Below are 23,578 nucleotides of genomic sequence, written 5' to 3' on the forward strand. Positions count from 1 at the left end.
GGTCAAAGTTCACCCAACGGCAACCAATTCTACTTCCTCCAATCTCTCAGAACCAGTGCTCTTTCCACCAATCCCCCACTCAAACACTGAGCAATGCTGTCTTCCTAGCAAACACTTCCTTCCAGATACAATAACCTCTGAGCAGGTATCCACTCAGAGCTTGCCCCACATCCACCCAAACCCCTCCCACAGAATGACTCCCACCCTCCTCCCTCAAAATACCAGCCTAGGCTTTAGGTTTTACAGCTAACCTCAAACAAGCACATGCCAGCAGCAAAGTCCAAGATTTACCTGTAGGCCTGAAGACCAGCACTTCGAGTGGTGCTAACCCAGCTTTGCTGCAATCAACTGTAAACGTCTGGGGTATGTGTGCCCGTACTCCAGTGCCCAATCCAGGGCCCGTGCACTTCACTTTGCTTGGATCAACCAACTCCTTCACTGGCACACGGAAGGGACTTCCTATCAACACAAAACAGGTATCACACCACATCCCGATTTTTCCAGCAACTTACACGCTGCACTCAGGCTGATGGACACATGGCTCTTTGGAGGGCAGATGTACAACTCCTGGATATTGCTTTATTATCAACAACAGCTTCAATTAAACTGCAAACCACAGTGTACAGTTTATGTTTCTGTACTTTCAGATGAAACAAAAAGTACACCCAGATGATTCAAGACAGGTTGGATAGACCCATATTCTCCATAATTTAGAAGAATGAAGATGATCTCAAAAACACAGAAGATCAACCAGGTAAGTGATGAGACACCCTTCTCCCTGGTTGGAGAGCCAGTTAGAGGCATGGACTCCACACGTCATAGCCATTTTGAACAGGGATAAGGATTCCACCTCCCCCCACCCCCATAACCTCCCCAAAAGAATAGCAAAGCTTTGGAATTTTTTACTCCAGAAGGCTGCAGATACAGATTCATAGCAGATCTGTGACAGAGCTTGATGAATCTTTGGACACAAAGGAATCTAGCATTTGGGAATAAAGGAGGAAAGAGGAATAGGTTGGAAGGGCCACATGGCCAATCAACACTCTTATACATTTTTAACAAGCCTTAATGATTTTGTTGCAGAGAAGCAAAGGGAGCAAGCCAGAAAGGCAGTGTGAGAAAACCAAAGCACAGCCCCGTCCCTCAGTGCCCTGGGACTCTGCTCCCAATGCATCAGACACTGAACTGGTTCTGTATCACTAGGACAAGGTAGCCCTCAGTGGGTAGCTGGGCTGAGCTCACCTGGAATGGGGTGCCCCCCAAATGTTATGTTGACATCGTAGTCTCCAGGAGTAAAGGGGATATACTCAACACTGCAGCTGCCATCCTTGTTGTCCTTGCAGGACATTTTTGCCTCAGAGGGGCCCTCAATAGCCAGTCCCAGGCCTCCAGTGCCTGCACCCCTGAGGGGAAAGAGGGAGAAAAGAGAGATAAAGGATAATGCGTTTAGCCAAATCAAGGTAAAGATTAGCATAGCTCAGGATACAGGCAAGAAGTCATGTCTAAAATCAGTTAACCAATCAATGGCATTTCCAACTCCCCCCAGCAAAACCACCTCACCCACCCAAACCATAGGATCAGGGGTTTCCCAGCAGAGCCAAAGAAATGATCTGAGGCAAGAGGGCAGCAGTAGGTCAGCAAAAAGGGACATTCAGAGTTATCCCTCAGATGGGAGACATATAAAAGAGGGTTAATGCTTATTGGGATTGGTACAGACAGACGACACAAGATCCTAGTATGGTCAATGAAAGTCAGAGCTGGATAGATGGGCGAGGTGCAAGCATAGGCCAATAATGCTAAGGTTTCTTTCATTTCTTTGAAAGGAACCACCAGAAGGAAAGTTTTTGATCTATGGTTAGATTAGAGTCCACATGGACTGTGGAAGAGATCAAACAAGTGACCCAGTGTATACCTAATCTTTACCCACCATTTACGGTCACAGCTTACCTGGTTTCCACTGTGAACCGGTTGGGTTTGTTGACTAGACCTCCTTCCAGGCCTGGCCCATATGCCCGGACACGGCTGGGGTCACAGCCCTCAGTGACTCCAACTCTGAATGGACTCTTGGGGATTGGGATATCATCATAGAGCACTTCAATCATATGCATTCCTGAAAGAGTCAGCAACATATAAAGGTAAACTATAAAAGCACAGATCAGCAATGCCGGCTGAAGCAAAATGCACCCCATCTCAAAACTGCCTACAGAGATCTTTTTCCTTGATACACCCTGGACTTTACCCTTTAAAATCCACCACAGAGGGGCCCCTTGCCTCACATCCCAAAGGAACACATCGTACGGGGAAGCTCCAGCAACTAAAACCATTCCAATAGTAGCCAAGAGCCCATCAAGGGTCGGGGGAGAAATGTAAGCAAACTTGTGGAAGGATGATTTGTGGCAAGCTGCGATCACATCTGGGGAAAATCATCTCCTCACTATTTCTGAAGGCCTTTGCTTTCAAAAGGAGATATCCTTCATCTTCACTTGGAAGAGAACAGGAGAACTTGCAACCCAAGGAGGAAGGGAAGGGCAACATCCTCACATTAGCAACTAAAGTCTGAAGAAGCAAACTTAGGAAATGGGGAACAGTGCCCAGAATGGAATTTGTCCTGGATGACAGAGACTGGATACTTTTTTTTTCCAGCAAGTCCATTAACTCTGACTACAATTGCCCCACATCCCCAGAGACAAACAGGTTTGCAGAAGGCTAGTGTTGATCAGAAGCAGTTGGGATTACTTCACCAGGAAATGAGCACCAAAAATCACCAGGAAACAACAGGACTGTTGTAAGGAAATAAAAAAAAATTAAAAACCCGAAATGGAGGTGGCATGTATTACTCACCATCTTCATAGGCTGTGTACTCCACATGGTAGGTTCCATCACCATTGTCCTTGATGTAACTGTCAGTCATGGCCCCAGAAGGATTAACTATACGAATCTTGACATGGTTCCCACCAGTTTTGTTAACAGATCGGCAGTCCACAGTAAATTCAGTGGTGACCTCCCGGAGCACTCCTAAAAATGAAAATTGAAATGGGATCAGATTTTTTTCTCTTTGCCTCACCACTGCAGTGATCCCATTGCTCTGAACATCTGCATAACAAGTCCCCACCACCCACAATCAACCCCAGTACTTCCCACACATGTACAAGTTCCTTGATATTTTGTTTGAAATCAGATCCCGACAGAGGTCAGCTCCCCACCAAAAAGACCTGCCATTTTCCCCACCAGCTCCCCACAGAGATACCACCTCCCCACCCACAGATCCACAAGCTCCCCACCTGCACTAAAAGCAATGCTACAAGCTATTTAATTGCCTGGTTGTTCCATCACATTGTCTCAGAGATCCAGTTCTCTGAAAGTGAACTTTTCCTGTAGTAGCAAAAGAGCAAAGCAGTGGGTGCCTATACAGATGGTTCCCTTACCACGAGGCTCTACTCCTGGTCCGAACACCTTCACTCCTGCCGTGTCAATAGCTGGATCGACCCTGACGCGAGCTGGGAACTTGGGTACTGCGTGCCCGCCATACTTGATGGTGATGGTGTACATGCCATGGAACGGTGGGATGTAGGTGATGGTATAGGTCCCATCGCTATTGTTCTGAATGTGAACCTCTGCCTTCACGCCAGTCTCAGAGATGATCTCAATAGTCAGGTCAGCCTCCCCAGCCTTGGAGCAATCCACAGTGAAAGTTCCTGCCTCGCCAACCTTGCCACGCTCTAGCCCCGGTCCACTGGCTGTGACCTTGCTCGGGTCGAAGACTGGTTTGATGTCTGCCTTGAAGGGGGACCCTGGGATATGGGCCTCAGCAAATAGGATGTTGACTGTATATTCACCTGGCTCTGTTGGGAGGTATGAGACAGAGCAGGAGCCATCACCATTATCCTGGCACTCAATTTTAGCTTCACAAGGACCTTCCACAGTCAACCCGAGACCACCAGTGCCAGCACCTTTGGTGTCAATGGCAAAGGGAGCTGCTTTTCCAACCACACCACCTTTGAGACCTGGCCCATAGGCACGAACCTGAAATGCAACCAAAAATTCCTCATTTATTTCCTACAAAGTCACATAATCGTGTGCTTCACAGCAAATGGCAAACTGCAATTGGAGCCAAAAGTTGTATTAAAATACTGCCCAAGGTCAGGACACTCCAAGATGTGTCACAGCCAGTCAAGTAATTTCAGCTGTGTAGATAGGGCTCATAACAAAAAAGAAACAAAATGTATTGCACTGCAAGTTCCCACAGAGAGGAATATGATAATGATCTCTGTTTTTGTTATGTTGACAGAGGATGAATATTGGACAGGATCTGCTCTCTGGGGAGGGAAAGAAGAGTGGGTGTGTCTGTATAGAAAGAGCAATTCACAATGAACATCATTGAGTGTCACAATGAACAGAAAACTAGTGTCAATCAAACTGATAATCTGGAGGTTGGTGGGGCGGGGGCAGACAACATCCTTCGTTCCATGACTACACGAGTTATCCATCTCTTGGCCCAGTGTTAAACAGAGGGCTATGGCGATGCGGTGAGCCACTGTGAGAAAGGGAGATAGCATAATCTGTACTCACCTTGGTGGGGTCAGGAGGCATGACTCCCTCCACAGTGAAGGGGCTTCCAGGAACTGGATGTCCATCGTAACCGATGTCCACTTTATACGGACCCTCCTCAGGCGGCATGTACTTGACAGAGTAAACATCACTGGTAGATCCCGTTTCCACCTTGCACGGGATGGGACGGCGGGATGGAGACGTGATCTTCACGTCAACCTTCCCCTGTCCCCCTGCACCTCGAGTATTGACACTGAACTCCTGATCCTTCCCCACGTCAACCTCTGCAACAACAAAAACATCAGGGCGTCTTTAGCAAAGTAGCCCAACTGATGCAAGACAGTTTCCAGGCATAACAACCAAGGTATTTACAAAGGGTCAATGCTCTTACTATTATTCAATCCATGAACTTTGACCTTATTCAGGTCAAGAGGTGGAGCCACATTAACTGTGAACGGACTCTTCGGAACCTGGTCGCCACCATAGGTCACAGTCACCATCATGTTACCCTGCAATCAAATGACAGCACATGGATTGTTAAAAGTACATCAGTGAACTTCTGATCAGTGCACACAATGCCCCAAAATCCAAGCACTGCCCCACCAAGTTTAACTCAAATCCAGGCACTCAGATAAACACACAACCCTGCCCGACAGTGCACAAACACCCTCCCCTAACCCCAACTCCACAGGGTACAAATACCCACTGCATTCAAACACCATCCTCCTGGGTGCAAACCCAAAACCCATCCCCTAACATTCACCCATTGCTTCCCCACCTGCTGCACAGCGGTGTATTTCACAGTGTAGGAGTAGTCATGGTTATCGATGATCTCAAAATCACGAACAGCCTCTCCCTTTGCTGCTCCAGTGAACTGCACATCCAGTGTGGCTTTGCCGGCCCCTTTGGTGTAAACAGTGAAGTGAGTGGGTTTCCCAACCTCGACACCTGTAAACAACACATGTGGTCTGCTGAGAATAGAGCACGGATCCAGGACTGCCCCACATCTGCATGTAACACATCACCTCTATACCCACATCCACCACACTAGCCCTATTCCCACCTACACTACAACCCAAAGTGAAGGTCAGTATGCTTCCCAGGCTTAAGCACTGGGCCCAGTCTACGCAAGATGGTCAGATTTAGAGTGGACTTGAAGACCTCTCACCACTTTGAACCTACACTGCTACTGATCCAATGGTCATGGGTACAAGAACCCAATTTGTTATCATTGACAGCCCTCAGTAACCAACATCCACCAGAAGAGAAAACAGCATTGCCAAGTTTGTTTGAAAGTATTCCCAGAGGCTGCATCAGGATCTCCCACCTCCAACCACTCGATCAACAGTCAAGCAGTCTTTCACCCATCTTAAAGTTTACAACCAGCAGGGAAAAAAAAAGAAAGCACTGAATTTTGAAGACCCAGAGGATTTCTTTTCATTACTTGTTCCCATCTCTAGGGAATCATTATTCAACCTGGACAGTTCAGTGCTGTCCTGGAGGGTTGGTGACCTACAGCATGACCACATCTGTCAGCTTTTCCTCACCAGTCCGGCTCAGTCCAGGACCTTCAGCCTTGACCTTTCCAGCATCATGTGATGGCTCCACTTTAATGCAGAATGGGCTGATGGGAATTTCCTGCAAATAAATTGTACCGGAAATGATTAGATAAGAGGGAGGAAATGGGAAAGGAAAAAATTCATCAGCCAGAGAGAGTCAAGGAGAATTTAACAAAAGGAGGCCAGGACACTGCATTGTTCTACTTAAGGCATACTGCCCAACTGCACTGCACAGGACTGATTCTCAGACAAGACTTTACAATGAACTAACCAGGCACAGCCACCCACCAACCCATGCCCCTCACAGGAACATTCCAAGAGCAGTAGACTACTTGTGCCCATTATCCACCTCTACCATTCATTGAGATGGCCAATCTGATTGCACCCTTAAATCCTCCTACCCACTGCAATGTTTCACCCCATTGCCACTTCTCAGAAATATTCAGACACTCCATTTGCCCATTGGAGGAGAATTCCAAAGATTCACAACCCTCAAATACAATAACTTGCCTCAGTTCCATCTTAAAAAAGGTACAGCCCCCTTATTTTTAAGCAATGACCACCTAGTTCTAGATTCTCCTAAGAGGAAACATCTCCCCTTTTCCCCCAATTGCTGGAATGCAGCCCACATTGTGCCATGTTTCATCATCTGCCTTGCACACCATCCTCAGTCACACACCCTCCCCCTGCCACCCGACTATCCTCTCACAGAGACTCTCTCCAGCTGTAATTTCTCCCCATTTACCCTCAGTGTCATGCAAAGCACAGATCAGGAATTGCAGCTTTAAATGGACTGTGAAGACTGAAGAACATCCTTTCCCTTCCTAGGAGGAACACGCTTCACAATACAATCACCAACCCTCTTCAGCAGAAGGCAAACAAGAGACTCCAGCTGAGCAAAACTGTAACAAGGTCTGAGCAGCATCTTGTACCTGGTCAGCGAACAGCACCATGATGGTGTAGCGCCCAGCACCAGGGGGTGTGTACTTCACTGTGAAAGTATCGTTGTCATTCTTAATTATGTCGAAATCGATGTCGGCCTCAGCTGGTCCCACAACCCCTGGTGCACACTTAATGCCAATGCTTACATCACCTGTCAGAGAAGAGGGCAGTATGAGACCTACACAGGATAACCCAGCACTGAGACAGTCATGCCTACAGTTTACAATACCAAGGGCTGAGCTGCCCATCTGCAGCATTTTGTTAAATATCTTTGTCCAAACAACATCAACCCTCATGATTTGCCTTCAACAAATCTACGCGAGTAGTTAGTTGTCAGCCCACCCCTTCTCCAAGTGTCAATTAACTTTATCCAGATTATCGACTCTGGTTTCCCTACAACCAGCATTTGGCCGACTAGTTTGCAGCTGGTTGTATCCCTCTCCTCTTAAAACACAAAAGGCAGGAACTGGGTAGAGCATTTCCCAGAGACTCACCTTGTCCAGCCTCACTGCAGTCCACTGTGAAGTAAGTGGGTTCATTGGCCTTGAGTCCCGTTTTCTCCACACCTGGTCCATACACCTTCACCTTCTGTGGGTGACAGCCTTCTCCCACAGATACCTAGGAACATGCAAAATGCAAGTTACCACACAGCCAATTCAGGGTATATTCCAGTGAACTGCAGACCAGCAGCAGTAGTACAGGACTAGTAATAAAATGTTTAACCAGGTCGGTTCTGAGAAAAAGTCAATTGTATAACCCAGGTAAACCTCAATGTGCAATACCAGGTTCATTGCTGTCTCTTTACCCCACCCATTACCCGAACTCCCTCTCCTCCTACTTCCTGATTCACCACATTCCCCTTCACAACCATCCCCATCACACTGACCCACCCCCATCATCACTACCCTCTCCCATCAGTTTCCATTACACTGGCCCAATCCCACTGATTTCACCGACTACCTGCATCTCCCATTCTGTCAGGGAGAGTCACCAGGTTTCTAGTTCTCCCCCCCCCCCCACAGGGTGCAATAGGCCCATTCATACTACTACCTATGCCCACACTCCCTCCCACTTCCCACTTACTCGGAAGGGACTGTTCGGGACGTTGACAGAGCCCCAGCTGATGATGATTGTGTGTTTGATGGGCTTCTGTGGCACATACACACAAAAGAATGTGTTGTCCCTATTATCTTTGATCTGGATGTCAATGGGAACACCTTCCGCATCCTAGAGAGGCAGAGAAACAAATAGTAAGCATGGCAAGCTGTAGCAGAGGATCCTCGCTCTCTCAAAAACAGACCCTCAAATCTGACTAAATGGAATATTCCCACCCCTACTCTAACATGCCAACATGCTCTCCCCACCCCACTTCTGAATTTTTAGATTTTTTTAAAAAAAAATCAGCAAGTCTAATCCAGTTAAGGTTGCCACCCACATCTCTGCCCACCTCCCCCAACCCTCACTGGTATTGACCAAGACCACAAAGCATTACCTGTGCATAGATCTTGAGTTCACCCTTGCCAGCAGCTCGAGCATCAATGGTAAACTCAGCTGGTTTGTTTACGATGCAGCCTGTTGGTTCCAGACCTGGGCCAAAAGCCTTCACCTGAAACGCAAGATTGAAACAATAATTACATTACCTCACCCACAACAATCTGCCAAACATATAGCTGCTGCAGAAACTCAGCAGGTCAAGCAGCATCTGTGCAGGCAAAGGGATGGTCGACGATTCAGGTCTAGACCCTGCATTGGGACGTGGTGCATGTCCTTGATCTGAGATGTCAACCATCCCTTTGCTTCCACCGAATTCCTCCAGTAGTTTTTTTTTTGCAACCATGGGTTTACTGAGCTGTGCGCTATTCTCATACACTGACCATTTCCAAACAGGCCTCTGATGAAACGAAAGAAAACATCACTTTAACTTTCATCTTGTGGAAACCCAAGCACTTAATCCAGCCCAACAATTCCTGACTGAGGAGCTACAGGTAATGGTGCCCTGGATGGCAGCACCAAGGACACATACACTACAACTTTCTGCTAACTTTGTAAAACCAGGTCTTGTTGATCATCTTGGGTAGATGCATTGTAAAGTAGTATTGGCAGAAGAACAAGTAGCCTAGGGTTTTAAAGATTCTGCTCTTCATCCTACGCACCTCTATTCGCAGATATTTCTCTATTCAGCAGGTTAAAAAAAAATCAAAAACATCTTACCAAATCCAATCTTCTCCACTCTAGAGAATACAAGCTGTATTAATGCAATCTCTTCTCAGAACTTAACCTTTGGTCATATTCTTGCAATGTGTGCACTCTTCCAAAGCTAATAGGTTGATACTAAAATTCAGAGCCCTGGACTACAATGCTCAGGATGTGGTTTGATCAGGGAGGCAGCAAAACTTCCAAGTGCACAGTTCCATTGCATTCACCATACACCTCTCCATCATCCCAAAATATTTCACTCATTTTTTGATATCACTTTTGTATCATTTACAGATTTCAAAATGTGCTCCCTGCACTAAATTTAAAAGCCTCAAAAACAGCAATCACAATGACCCCTGTTGATGCCCTGGCTCCATGCCACACACTTGCTCTACTTGTGCCCTGCACTCTACACTCACCTTCTCTGGGAAGCTTTCATTGTTTGCAGGCAGGATGTGTGCCATGAAAGGACTATCTTTAATATCTTCATCATCACAAATCACATGCACAGCATAATCACCAGGCTCAGTGGGCCAGTATCGTACATCGCATGATCCATCTCCTTTATCATCACACTCAATCTTCGCCTGTGAGGGACCTTCAATGGAGAAACCTGGAAAAGAAAATTACAGTGTGGTTCTCAGAGTGGAGGCCAAATGCCATCAGACATTCCCAGAGCAGGTACACCAAGACAGGTTAGACACAGAAAAAGTTCACCCTGATATTTTGTCAGAGCCTTATTATTGCACTCAATTAATTGTAGATTGAGCAGAGAGAAGATGCAATGAATATATTGGGTCTGGAGCTAGGGTCCAGACTAGTGTTGGTCCCAAATGGAAGCCTCACCACTATCACAGGAAGTGACAGCACTTACCTAGTGTCCCAACTTCAGTCCCAATCGCCTCCACTACAAAATCCGCCGACTTTCCCACAACACCAGTCTCTAGTCCCGGTCCCCAGGCTCGCACCTTCTGGACACCAGCTTCAGGTCCAACTTGCACTTCGAAGGGGCTGAGGGAGCAACACACAGGTCAGTATACACACTCCCAACACCATCTTGTGCTGTACTTTCAATTAACATTGGCACAAAAAGGTTCCATGGTATTATACTGGGGGGAAAAAAAAAAAGGTAATTTGAGTGTTCTGCCCAACATTTGTTGTTGTTATTGAATACTTCGAAACTGGAAGATTGATTTAAGATCCTAGAGGAAGATAGACAAGTCGAACTGGAACCAGGGGAAGAGAGACACCCTTCTATTGGAGTTAACCCAAACTGCAACAACAACAAATTAATTCTGTGTCTAAATTGAATGAACCAGAAGTGTTTTCCTAAATGCGACTCACCTTCTTGGAATAGCATAACCACCCCAGGTGATGGTCACCACGTATTTGCCTCCAATCATCGGATGATATTCACATTCATAGACACCATCGCCAACATCCCGAACTTTCACAGGTTCTTCTGTGCCCTCTGGAAGAAAATAAATGGAGGCCAGTAAGTGATGTTTGCCGATTGCTCTTGTCCTTTATTGGTTGTTTCAATGGCTGCATCTCCTCAGGTGCTGGTTGCTGGATTCACTGACTAACCAATTGCTGGTTAGTCAGTGAATCCAGAGCTTCTGCTCACTGGCAATGAGGATCAGATTGAGAGGTGCAGCAACAACAGCAGCAGCATTGCATCAAGATCACCGCTAGCCAAAGACTTCCACCACAACTTTGTTGAGAGGACTAGGGCTGAGCAAAACTCTGGCCACCATAATCCACCAGCCAAAGTGCAGAAACCAGAGGACATCAGTGAGAGCACATGTTGGGATAGGACAATAACTGCCAACCCTATCCCTGGTGTGATGGAAAAAAGATATCAGATTAATCATTCACAAAGACAGTGACTCAGCACACAAGACACAGATGCTGGAATCTGGAGCAATCCACAGAAAGAGTGCTGGAGGAACTCAGCAAGTCTGACAGCGTCTATGGAGAGAAATAAGCAGTTGACGTTTTGGGTTGAGACTAGACTCCTGATGAAGGGTCTTGACCCAAAACATCGACTGTTTCTTTCTCTCCATAGATGCTGCCAGACCCGCCGAGATCCTCCAGCACTTTGTGTGTTGACTCAGCATACCATCCATGGATAGACGCACAGTGAGCAGAACAGGAAGGAGAATGAGTCACCGTAGGCTGGAACTGACCCACAGACAACAGCAAACATGTACTCCACCACTTAACCCAGGATCAACATTTACAGCACCCCCTCCCTTCGCCCCCCACCATGTCCCCAGCCAAGCTGGGACACACAATCCCTACCAGCCAACTTACTAGGTCCTTTGATGACAACCTTCAGCTCCCCAGTGCCAGCTCCTTTCGTGAAGACTTTGAAGTCGGTCACCTCCTTAACTCGCACTCCTTTGGGCTGCAGACCTCTCCCAGAGGCTCGACATGCATTGGGATTGCACGCTGGCAGAAACACATGTGATTCAGGTTAATGTCAACATCAGATCCACAGAAAGCCCAACCACAGCCACATCACTGTTACCACACCTACAGGATTCCTGTTACAAGAGGAATCAGAGAACCTGCCAGTTCAGCAAGCGAATAAACCAGCCGCTTCTGCTGCAAGAATGTACCTCAGACTACAGGCTCTACTCTGATAGAGTGGCTTTCTGGACCCACTTATTGCCCAGAACAATGGAATAGAGATACAAGAAATCAGCAGGGGTTCCTGCTCCTAATCACTGACCCAGGATAGAGGGAGGGGGCAACCTCTCCACATACAGATGACAAACCACCTTCCTGTCCTGGAAAGGAAAGCCATATATAGTGGCCAAAATGCAGATGACACTAAAATAGCTGGTTTAGTGGACAATGAAGGCAGCTATCAAAAGTTACAGGAAGATCTCGATCAGCTGAGTAAGTGAGCCAAGGAATGGCAAATAGAGTTTTATTCAGAGAAATGCAAGGTGGTGCACTTTGGAAAGTGAAATCAAGGTCAGACTTTCACAGTGAACAGCAGGGCCTTTGGGAGTGTTGTAGAACAGAGGGACCTCGTACATGGTTCCCTGAAAGTGGAGTCACAGGTAGACAGGGTGGTGAATGCAACTTTTGGCACAATGACCTTCATCAGTCAGGGCGCTGAGTATGAGTTGGGAGGTTTGTGGTGCAGTTGTACAAGACACTGGTGAGGCTGCACTTGGAGTATTGTGTTCAACTTTGGTCACCCTACTATAGAAAAGATGTTATTAAACTGGAAAGAATGCAGAAAAGATTTACAATGGTGTTGCCAGGAACTTGAGGAACTGAGTTATAGTGAGAAGTTGGACAGGCTAGGACTTTATTCCTTGGAGCATAGGAAACACAGGCAATCTGAGGTGTATGAATGCACCCAGTTCCTCTCCCTCCCCCCCCCCTCCCCCAAGGGTTGGGGAAAATCAAGAACCAGAGCACACAGGTTTAAGGTGAGGGAGGAAAAGATTTAATGGGAACTTGAGGGACATTTTTTTTTTAATTATACACATGAAGGGTGGTATGAACTGCCAGAAGAAGTGGCTGTGGCAGGTACATTACAACTTTTAAGACAGTTGGATAGGTATATGGCTACAAAAGATGTGGAAGGTTGTGGGCCAAACATTGGCAAATGGGACGAGCTTGGATGGGGCATCTTAGTCAAATAGACCAGTTAGGCTAAATGGGCTTATTTCCATGCTGGACAACTATGACTAAATTGATCAAGATTTTAATCACATGACCTCATTCCATCTCTATTAACCAAAAAAATTCCATACTGTGGGAGAAGCAATTCTGGAAAGGAATGCACAGAATTATCCAGTGATCCACAAACCATTCCACTCAAGAACTGCAGGAGCACAGAGCCATTCCAGCAAAACATGGCAGCCAACTTGCCCACCCCAGAACAACAGCATCATAGCTAATGACCAAGTTAGTAAAGACCAGGAATGAGAAGCCACTAACCACCCTCCAGCCCACATAAGACTTACACTGACTCATGGAGCCAATGACCATCCCAGGAGTGGGACTGGCCCATTAGCCAGTACTCCCATGCACAGAGAAGGCACGGCCAGCAACCCCTTGTACAGACAGAGGCACAATGTTCACAGATATTGTCAGAAGCACAGCTCACATTCCCTTAGACCAGCACCTGTCAGACACAAGCATGACCAGTATCTCTTCGTACAGACACAAGCACAGGCAGCCACTCAGTTCAGGCCAATACTAACGTGGTCGTTTGGGTTTGGGAGGAGGGGGCGGTGCTTTCTTTGCCTTGTCTGCCGGCGGGGTGCGGATGGACTGAGGAACGATCATAATTGGAGCTGGTGCAGCAGCCTGGGCCGGAGGGGGGGATCCTGAGGTCAGTCCGGGCACAAATCATGAAGAAGAGAAGACGAAAGAGATGTAACATGGTGTGAGTGGCAGAGATCTGTGCTGTTTCCTATAGTTTAGTTGAAAAGTGGGTTTGGGAGAAACAGAGATCCAAGCTCTCCAACCTGCAAACTATGCCCATTCTTACCAGAGTGGACTGAAGATGCTGCAGTGCCCAATGCCACCCAATCTCTGCACCACCTTCACAGCCCCAGCTTCCAAATCACTTTCATAGCCTCAGCCTCCAAATTACTGCCAGAACAGACCCAACTCTAACTGGCCATGGTCCAAACAATCTTGTATCTTCGTTATTGTCCCGTTCTAATCAGCCTTACCCTCAGGGAGAGCACAGTCCTGCTTCATCTTGATTTTCTGTACTAACCAGCCTTCCACATGGGCCCAATGTCACCAATTCAACAACTGTGCATTAGGCATTTTCCAAGCTTCAGCACCAGCAATTTCCCCTTAAAGTTAAGCTGGTGTCCTCTACAACCAAAGGAGCACCCTCATCACCTAGTGTTTAGTTAAACAACGTGACTCCAAGAAAGCAAGATCCACTACTCTGACCATGCTGTTGGATTTTATCTTTCCGAAGCCCACAAGAAAGACAATTATCCCACAAAACAAAAGCTCTTATTTTACTCAACATGCATGAGTAAATTGATAACAGGTTCCCAATGAGATGCATCTGTTCACCACTAATTAGTTGGCTGTCCTTGGCAGGCTTCATTTATCCAAGTTAACTGGTCACCTCTTGGAGAATAAAAAACATATGCCCCCTCATTCTAATGTTCCCCAAGGCCTTAATAGGTAAATGTCTAGAAATAAAGCTAGCCTATTGACATGGAAGCTGGCAGCATCTTCATATGTTTAGCTAAGTCTCCAGCCAGGCACCATGAACAAACTTCCCCACCCATATCAGTAGCCATCAATCAATATTCACATGGCTTGCCTAACTTAGAAAGTTCAATACTTTGCAAACTGAATTTGTATCGATAGCAAAGCAAGATTCAAAGCATCTTCAAGACGCAGTGCCTCAAAAAGGCAGCATCCATCATTAAGGACCCTCACCATTTGGGACATGCCCTCTTCACGTTACTACCATCAGGGAGGAAGTACAGGAGTCTGAAGACCCACACTCAATGTTTCAGGAACAGCTTCTTCCCTTCCACCATCAGATTTCTGAACAGTCCATGAACACTACCTCATTATCCTCTTTTGCACCATTTGTTTTTGTAACACAGTAATTGTTATGCCTTGCACTGTACTGCTGCCATAAAACAAATTTCATGACGTCAGTGATAATAAACTTGACTCTGAGATTCCTCCCCAGAATACTATATCTTAATCATTTGTTTTGATAACAGTGCTAAAGAATCATGCAATTACATTCTAACCATAACCCAGAATTGAAACAAAAACTGATAGCATGGGATCAGATCAGCAATGAAAAAATTTCAATTAAGTCAGAATTAAGCTCAAGAGTCATTGCTCAGGAGAGCAACCCTGCCTATTCCTGGTCAAATAGTAACTTCAGGTTCCATGCTAGAACCCACTCCTGAGAGTGCAAAATGTTCCACAGCACTGTTTGAAGACCAGAGTTCTCCTCTGTTCTGGTTGATATTCTTACTGCATCAGCATCATATGCAAAAAAAACATTAAACACATCACTGAGATTGTGCTGTGCACAATTGTTTACTGTGACTCCTGTATTAAAACAGGAACTTCACTGGTTGTAAAACATTTTAGATCACCCCAGGGTCGTAAAGGGGGCTTCAAAAATGAAGAATCTTTTACACATATGCATACTCAGACAGCTTGTGGGAGCTTTACTGCAGGGACCCACAAGCTCCATTCAAAAGATTATTGCATTCCCCACCCCCCCCCCCAAAGAGAAATAATCAATTCACAATTAACTGTGTTTGTGACATTAACACAGCAATGGGATCCCATGTCACAACTTGCAAAGTGTCAGCCTTCAATTCGTTGCTTGCTCCCTTCTCCTCCGTCACTGAGCCCACCTATGCTCCTGCTTTCTACCTTCACAAACCACGCATTTTATCTCCATCATGCCCATGACCCACAAACTCCCTCAAACACTCAATCCCCCCCCTTACTTCTGAACATCACCTTCACCCCCTAAACTTCCACATTTCTTGCCCACCTCGTTTCCCCACATTCACACTCCTTCCCCCTCTCCACGTGCATGCTCTCTTCCATACACCCCCAATCTCTTAACCTCCCTACTGGTCTGTTTCCCCCATCACCCTTTGCTTGCTTCCCTCTTGGAGGGAAAAAAGATTAAGCAATGGGTGAAGGACAAAGGCTTCTTGCACAGAAGAGCCCATGTGCAGTGCATGTGGACCTTACCTTCTGAGATGTTGACAGTGAAGGGACTCTTGGGTATTGGAGCTCCAGCAAAAGTCACATGGATAGTGTGAGGACCTTCGAGCAGAGGTTTGTAAGTGCAGCGGAGAACATTGTCTCCTTTGTCCTCCAGAATCACCTCCACTGTATCCCGCCGGCCCTGGGGATCAACAATGACGACTCCAACATCCCCTGACCCAGCACCTGAGGGGGATAAGGGGTTGTTGTCAGTATACAGAGAGTAACTGTGCACATGCCGGCAGCAGAGTGGTCAAAACTCATGCTTCAAGTCAACATTAAAAAGTGATGGAATCAGGGGGCCCGGTTCCAAGACACCTGGTTATTCAACACAATCCCTCCCTAGTCCCAAACTTAGTTTTGCAAATAGGATACCAAATACAAGAAGATAGATGGCCTAGTGAAACTTTACAAATCTCTGCAGATTAGTCCTCAGTTGGAGAACAAGGATATCAGGATGCAGAGGTGGTTTACCAGGAGGACAAGGGACTTCAGTATGTGGAGAGATTAGAGAAGCTGGATTTTTACTACACCAAGGAAAACTGGTTACAGGGAGAGCTAAAGAGTCATTCAAGAGGCTTTGTTTGAGAAAGTAGAAAGGAACTCCTCAGGCAAGTTGGTCAGTAAACCAAGCTTATCAACCCAAAATAATGGGCAAGTGGACTAGAGGGAAAAAAAAGTCATGGGGAGTTTTGGGGTGCAAGGAGCACACAGCATTGAAACATTTTCAGAGACACATTCAAAAGGCAAATGGATGTAAGTGTGGAGAACTTCCCTCCCACCTCACCATGTGTTCCAGTGGGGAACCTCACTTCACCTTGCTACTCACCTGCAGTGTAAATGTCAAAGTATGTTGGCTTGTTGGCCACGTTCCCATTCAGCTCCAGACCAGGGCCTTGAGCAGTCACCTTGTTGGCATCACCCAGAGCCATGCCAATCTGGACTTTGAAAGGGCTTTTGTCAATTTGCTGCCCAGCAAATAAAACTGTTACCTGGAAGCAAGCACAAGGCAGCAGTATTAATGCAAGAAGATTGATTATTGTATACCACAGCAACAACCCCAATCTCCTCCCAAATCTCCAAATTTCCCATGGAGTACAGGGATCAAAGGTTTCAATCTGACTTAAGAGTGGTTGCACTAAATTTAGAAGATTAAGAGATGATGTGAGTGAGTTTGCAAACAATAATTCAACATGCACACTGTTTCCTCTAGTTTTTTTTCCCCCCCAGAACAAGGCACAGAAACCAGGGCTAGCCTGTTCAGATGGGACATCAGAAGCCACTTCCTAGCACAACAGGTGGGTGAAGTATAGAAACATTCTCACCCCTTTTAAAAATGTTTGGACACTGGGGTTGAAATGGATCTTTCAAGGTCAAGATTGATCTTTTCCCATCTGAGATTAGAACCCAAGGACAGGGAGCAGAGTTGAGGTGCAGATCAACCATCCGAGTAGCAGAACAGTTCCCTGATGTACCAAGAGCAAGGCGGACATCAGTAGGTTTGCTTCACGCAACAGTTTCTGGTATGTAGCTCCCAAACCCTACTGATGGGGAAACCCAGCAGGACTTCCAGGCCTATGAGTCAAAGCATGACCAAACATATGAGTGGAGCAATTTACAGCCAGTGCACAACAAGGACAGGGCATGACAATGGGATAGATGAGGATGAAGACAGCTCATCCTGGATGACGTGAACTATTTTGAATGGTCAAAGAGTTACCTTATGAAGTCCAGCAACTTTGGGTACATAGGAAACAGAGTATGTGCGGTTCTTGTCATTGTTTGCAGTCACTCGTGCCTGTACAAAGAAAACAAAATAGTCATTCTGCACTGCACTGGTCACTTCCACACCAGCCCACAGACCAAGACAGGCACCAGACTCTTCAGCTTACACAAGATACAGTATATATTTATAACCTTAATACAGTTACAGCACACTCTCTGGAACAAATACAGGTGAGCATTAAATGATGGTCTTCAACAACATCGATATGCTGCAAACAATAACCAAAAAGCACAACCCATTCCCACACTCATTACCTCCTCAGTGTGGCCTTCAGGATCCTCCACAAAGACCAGGACCTCTCCAAGACCAGCATTGATCGTCTCCACTGTGAACTCTGCCGGCTTTAGGACTACGTTACCCTGTGGCTCAATACCTAGGATCAAATGCAAGAGGCGTTTTCACAATAACATTCCTACCAGGCCAAAGAACATAACCATCCCTCACGCCAGATTTAAGGGCATGGTCAAGCTGACACACTATTCCCCCCAGGCCAGAGGGTTTGCCCAGATTCATTTTTTGTTGTTCCTTAATCTAGCCAAAATGGCACACTCAACTGACAGAAAACTATCCCTTATTCCAGGTCAAAAAGGGCATACCCAGAAAAAGAGAGCACCCCTTATCCCAGGAAACAATTGAGAAAGATACTGGATAGTCAGTGGGCCAAGGTTGGTGGTACCACATGGAGGGGCGAGAAGGAACCACATGGAAAAAGATGTCCATACCTGGCCCATAAGCTCGAGCTTTCTTGGGGTTGAGTTTTGTCCTGAGTGGAGCACCAGGTTTGAGCTTTGCCTTTGGAAATTGGGAGAGATAGGTCATCACTGAGTGTTCATCTACATTGGGGTCCACAATCTCCTCAGGGGCAATTACCTGCAGAGAGGGCAAAGAAGATCAGGGGTGAGAGCTGGGAAGGGCTTAAATGTGAGAGGCACACATGGATGAGCAAGGGAGAGGATAAATTTGAAGATCCAAGTGAGCACAAGCAAGGTCTGGATTCAAAGAGCAAGCACAAAGCATAGGAGACAAGAGATTCCATTGAATTTGCTCTACAGATTCTGTGGTATTGGCACAAGTACAGAGATACGAGAACATAGACACTCACCTGAGGAACCCCCAGCCAATCATCAGCCTGTTGCATGGCCTCCCGGGCATTACCCACAGGTTGATTTGGGTCCCAATCCTGCCAGTCAGGGCACAGACCTGTGGGCACAACAAACACCCTTCAAACAATGAGCAATGAAGCATGGAATCCCTGCATCAGGCAGCTGAGAAAACCCACCCACCAAAAACTATGAAAGGGACACTCTCAGCTTAGTTCTGGCTAGCTTTACAATTGCTCAAACACACCAAAAAAATAAAAAGGATCCTGCACATTTAATGCACAATAACTTTGGACCAGAAACTAGAAAACTACAGTTAACACAGAGCTCGCACTGAAGTTGATCCCATGTATGTTCATTGATCAACAATCACCCCAACTACAGAGTGCACATTCAATCAGCATCATTGCTCCTGTTCATGACTAATAATGGAGCAGGAGCTGGGACTGTGCCAACCCAGCTCACATCTGGTTCTGTTTATCTTTAATTGTATATAGCTCTGTTAAACATTTCCAACATTGCCAATTCAGCATTTTCAAATCCTATCCCTTTGCTTCATAAGCTCTTGGTACACCCCAGTCCTCCATCATCACATACAGTACTGCTATTTGCAAGGGTCACATTCACCAACTGATCCATTCTGGAAAAAGTGTGGCGGGGAAGACATGGCAAGTGAATCAAGGCACTGCTGTGCATAAAGTGGTCCTTCAATAATACAAGAAGTAGAAGTGGGAGTAGCCCATTTAACCCCGTGCCTGTTCTGTCATTCAAGACCATGCTTGACCTTTTGCCTCAATGTCACTTCCCAGATGTCTTGATTCCTTTAATATCTAAAGATCTATTGACCCTTCTTGAACATACTTAGCTACGGAACCTCCACAGGCCCCCAGGGTTAAGAATTCCAATGATTCACTAATGAGGTGAAGAAATCTCATCTATCCTGTATGGCTGACTATTTATTTTGAGACTGTGACCCCTGGTTATGGACAACCCAGCTGGGAGAAAACATCATTGCCACATCCACTGTCAAGTCCTGTACGAATTTTTGCATTTCGATGAGATCACCTATTCTTCCAAAGAGAGCCAAAAGCCCAATCTGCTCAATTTCCCCTCATTTGACAAATCCACCATCCCAGGAATCCATCCCGTGAACCATCACCACACTCCTTCTACCACAAGTATACCCATCCTCAAAGTGAAACCAGACCAGAACACACTATTACAAACAGCCACACTAGGTTCCGGCAAAATTGCAACAAGACATCACTACCCTAATACTCAAATCCTCTAGCAATATAGGCCAATGTACTGTATGGTTTCTTGTCATTGTACAAGATCTTTCAGCAGTTTGTGCTGAAGGGCACCCATGTCCCTCCTAACACAAACACCTTTCAAAACTCCCACCACTTGACCACCCTGCCCCCAATTCCAACATTAACATTCAATTTCTCTACACCCCTCTGTGCAGCTACACATCTGATAATCCTATGACCTTACTGATACAATCACCTTGATTTTCAGTCAGTTTCTACAATCACCTCGAGCAAGTCATACAACCACCCCTCCAGTCAGAACAAACATTCCATAAATTCACCAGAATCCACTCTCATTTAAAAGCCAAGTCCCTTTTAATTAAGGTCATTAATCCCACTACACTCTCCCCCACTTACCTGGTGCACAGTTGTCCACCAACGCGCCTAGTGCCTTGCCATCCTGCCAATCCCGGTGAAAGTTGGTGATGGGCAGCTGTGGGATCTTGTTCTGAATCCATCCCAACAATCTCTGCTTGGGAGTCTGCTTCTTGATATCTTCGTCGTCCTCATCTTCCCACATGGGCATAGAGATGGAGTAATGGAGGATGAGAGTCCAGATCAGGCCCAAGATAAGCTTCAGATTTCCATCCACAATAGCCTTGCTGTCTGTGAATTACAAGTCAGGACTTGGGTTAGAACCCAACAAAGTATCAAGACAGCACCACAGTAATAATCTTTCACAATGCAAGGGAAAGTCATAGGAATGGGTTGACACAGGAAATTTTTAAAAAAAGGACTTCAAGGAAAAAAAAATGTTCAGAAAGACTACAATTTAAATCTCTTCCCAAAACCTGTCTAACCTCCAGCTCACTAAACCCATGCAGTTTCTGCATTGGGAGAGTTTGGTTAGATGGTGGAGAGGACATTTCGCTCTGTAACTAACCAATAGCATGCAAGCCCACCACACAAATACCATCCAAGATTAATTCCCTGACTTCCACCAATGGCAGTAGCAGTAAGAGATCCAGCACTTTCCTAAGGAAGTGGTGACAGGATACTTAGAAAATAATATGATTGGGTAGAGTTAACATGGACTAATGAAAGGGAATGCATCTTCAATAAATCTTTTGGATTGTTTTGAGGATGTAACTGGCAGAAGAGAAAGGAGAAACCAATTATTAGTTGTGCATTTAGACTTTAGTAAGGCTTTCATTAAAAGGTGCACAGTATTATGGGTATTATACTGGGATGTATTGAGGAACGGAGAATGAACAGAAAATAGAATAAAACAGGTTGTTTGGCTGTGATGCTATAGATTGCTGCGGAATCAGTATTGTGGCCTCAGCTGTTCACAATGATTTGGAGGAGGGAAATCAAGTGTAATATCAAAGTTTACTAATGAAAGCAAGTTTGATGGCAGTGTGGTCTGTGAGAAGGATGCCAAGAGACTTCAGGGAAATAAAGACAAGGGAAAGACATGGCAGATGGAGTGAAATGTGGTCTGTTTGGTTGGAAAAAAAGTTAGAATGACCTTAAAAAGTGGTGTGAAACATTGAAAGGAGAGATCTTAGTGTCCTCATACACGAACTACTGAAAGTTAATATGCAGATACAATAAGCAACATAGCTGGCAAATGACATGGGATGGTTGGTTTGTTACATGAAGTAGACTGGCCCTATACTCAAGTTTGGAAGAATGAAATGTGACCCCATTGAAACATTTAAAATTCTCGTGTGGTTTCACAGCAGTAATGTTTTGTTTGGTACCAGGGTCAGTCTCAAAATGAGCGATTAGCCATTCACATCAGATAAGAAATATTGTCAGGCGGTCAGTAAATCTTTGGAATTTTCTGTACAAGAGGGCTGTGGAGGCTCAGCATATTCAAGGAAGAGATCAGTATTTTTAGAACTTAGGTAATTAAGGCATTTTGGGTTAGTGCAGGAAAGTGGTATCAAGGGAAGAGATTCATCTGGATTTATCAAATAGCAGAGCAGTCTACTCCTGCTTCTCTCAAGTTCTTGTGGCTCTCCCAATAAATCAGGTATTGTTCACAGTAAAATTACAACATTGAATAAAAATCAAAAAAGGAACTCTGATCAGTGACCATCCAAAGCTTGATCAAAACAAGTGCTGGAACCACCCTCCCCACCATGAGTAATTCTCTCCCTGTGAGCCACAACTTCCCAGCTGTTGCAGAGATCACTCTCACTCATCTGGGAGTTGCTGGCTGGGGCCACAGCCAGCAATGATATTTTCAGTAATGTTCCAGTGTAGCCAGGCAGCAGATCCCAAGGATTTCAGAGCTAGTGTTTCCCTCCCCCCTCAATGCAGAACACAGAAGGATTTCCTCCAACACCATACCCGGCTTGGCAATGCTCCCGGTGACCCTTACTGCTGTCACAGAAAGGAGCACTGCTGTCAGAAATTCCACAGTCAACAAACTTCAAAAAAAAACTCAAACTTCCACCAATTTGCAGCCCTTGTCCAGATCATATCAGCCACATGCTCCAACTCTCTGCATACCCATCTAATCCCCCATCACACTATGCTATCTAAGAGTGCAAGACATGGGTGGCAAGCACCAACTACCTAAAACGAGAGTGAGTGAGACACAGTGAGCGTAGAAGTCTGCTGCACAGATAGAAGGTGATGTAAAGTCCAAAGTATTTGCTCAGACACAAGCTGACAGAGGCTCATCTGGCTTGACTGAAGATTCATTCATACTTTACCATGAAAGGATACAGACATACAAGACAAAAGAATTACCTTTCCAAACAACCAAATCATCAGCAACTCTATGCCGTTACGTAGTGAATAACCCATACTCTAACAGCATTTTTTCATTCACGGTAAGGTTATTAGTTTAAACCAGGACCCCCTATATTTAGACAATGGACAACTGTTACCTTGAATGTACAGTTACACTAAACAGCCATTACCCTGAATAAACTGACCCACTAGAGTTGTATTGAATGACCTTTACCCTGACTAAGCAGCACCTCTGTACATAGAGGGTTTATCCAAACAAAGAATGATTGTGTACGGTTAGATTGTCAGTGACCTTAACCCTGAACAACAGCAAGTCTGTATGGTTCAAAACTAACTCTTCTTAGAAGTCACACAACACAGGCTGCTTAGCCCTTCCTGCCATGCCAATTCTTTTATAAAGCCAGCCAATTTGTCCCTGCTCTTTTACCCCTCACAGCTATACTTTTTTTTTCCCCCTTAATTGTTTATTCAATTCTCGTTTACAAATTGCAACTGGATGCATTTCCACACCCTTTCAGGCAATGCATTTCCACAAGCTGCCTGTTATTTGTCAATCGCCTTAAATTTGTCCCCTTTGGTCACAGAACCTTCCCCCAATAGAAAACCCTTCAAGACCTTGAAAACTCCATCAAATCTCCCTTCGTCCTCTTCAATGCAAAATAATTC

The 23,578-nt window shown here is 45.6% G+C and overlaps 1 protein-coding gene across 4 annotated transcripts in view; it reads right to left on the reverse strand.

The window, feature by feature from the left end:
• Positions 1-23,578, reverse strand: part of flncb (filamin C, gamma b (actin binding protein 280)) — a 55,165-nt gene that overhangs the window by 21,912 nt on the left and 9,675 nt on the right. For all 4 annotated transcript variants that reach the window (XM_052033398.1, XM_052033396.1, XM_052033397.1 and 1 more), the window contains exons 2-25: positions 20,561-20,809; positions 18,893-18,990; positions 18,513-18,660; positions 18,045-18,163; positions 17,725-17,802; positions 16,834-16,996; positions 15,990-16,190; positions 11,562-11,699; positions 10,590-10,716; positions 10,120-10,256; positions 9,665-9,858; positions 8,542-8,655; positions 8,133-8,276; positions 7,544-7,667; positions 7,040-7,200; positions 6,096-6,186; positions 5,327-5,496; positions 4,940-5,057; positions 4,570-4,832; positions 3,426-4,023; positions 2,842-3,015; positions 1,948-2,110; positions 1,243-1,403; positions 292-459 (exon numbers count right to left, since the gene is read on the reverse strand). In XM_052033398.1, the coding sequence (XP_051889358.1) occupies positions 292-459; positions 1,243-1,403; positions 1,948-2,110; positions 2,842-3,015; positions 3,426-4,023; positions 4,570-4,832; positions 4,940-5,057; positions 5,327-5,496; positions 6,096-6,186; positions 7,040-7,200; positions 7,544-7,667; positions 8,133-8,276; positions 8,542-8,655; positions 9,665-9,858; positions 10,120-10,256; positions 10,590-10,716; positions 11,562-11,699; positions 15,990-16,190; positions 16,834-16,996; positions 17,725-17,802; positions 18,045-18,163; positions 18,513-18,660; positions 18,893-18,990; positions 20,561-20,809 (4,101 nt within the window). The remainder of the gene's footprint in view (positions 1-291; positions 460-1,242; positions 1,404-1,947; positions 2,111-2,841; positions 3,016-3,425; positions 4,024-4,569; positions 4,833-4,939; positions 5,058-5,326; positions 5,497-6,095; positions 6,187-7,039; positions 7,201-7,543; positions 7,668-8,132; positions 8,277-8,541; positions 8,656-9,664; positions 9,859-10,119; positions 10,257-10,589; positions 10,717-11,561; positions 11,700-15,989; positions 16,191-16,833; positions 16,997-17,724; positions 17,803-18,044; positions 18,164-18,512; positions 18,661-18,892; positions 18,991-20,560; positions 20,810-23,578) is intronic.

Source organism: Pristis pectinata, chromosome 19, assembly GCF_009764475.1.
Source record: "Pristis pectinata isolate sPriPec2 chromosome 19, sPriPec2.1.pri, whole genome shotgun sequence".
NCBI classification, from domain to species: Eukaryota; Metazoa; Chordata; class Chondrichthyes; order Rhinopristiformes; family Pristidae; genus Pristis; species Pristis pectinata.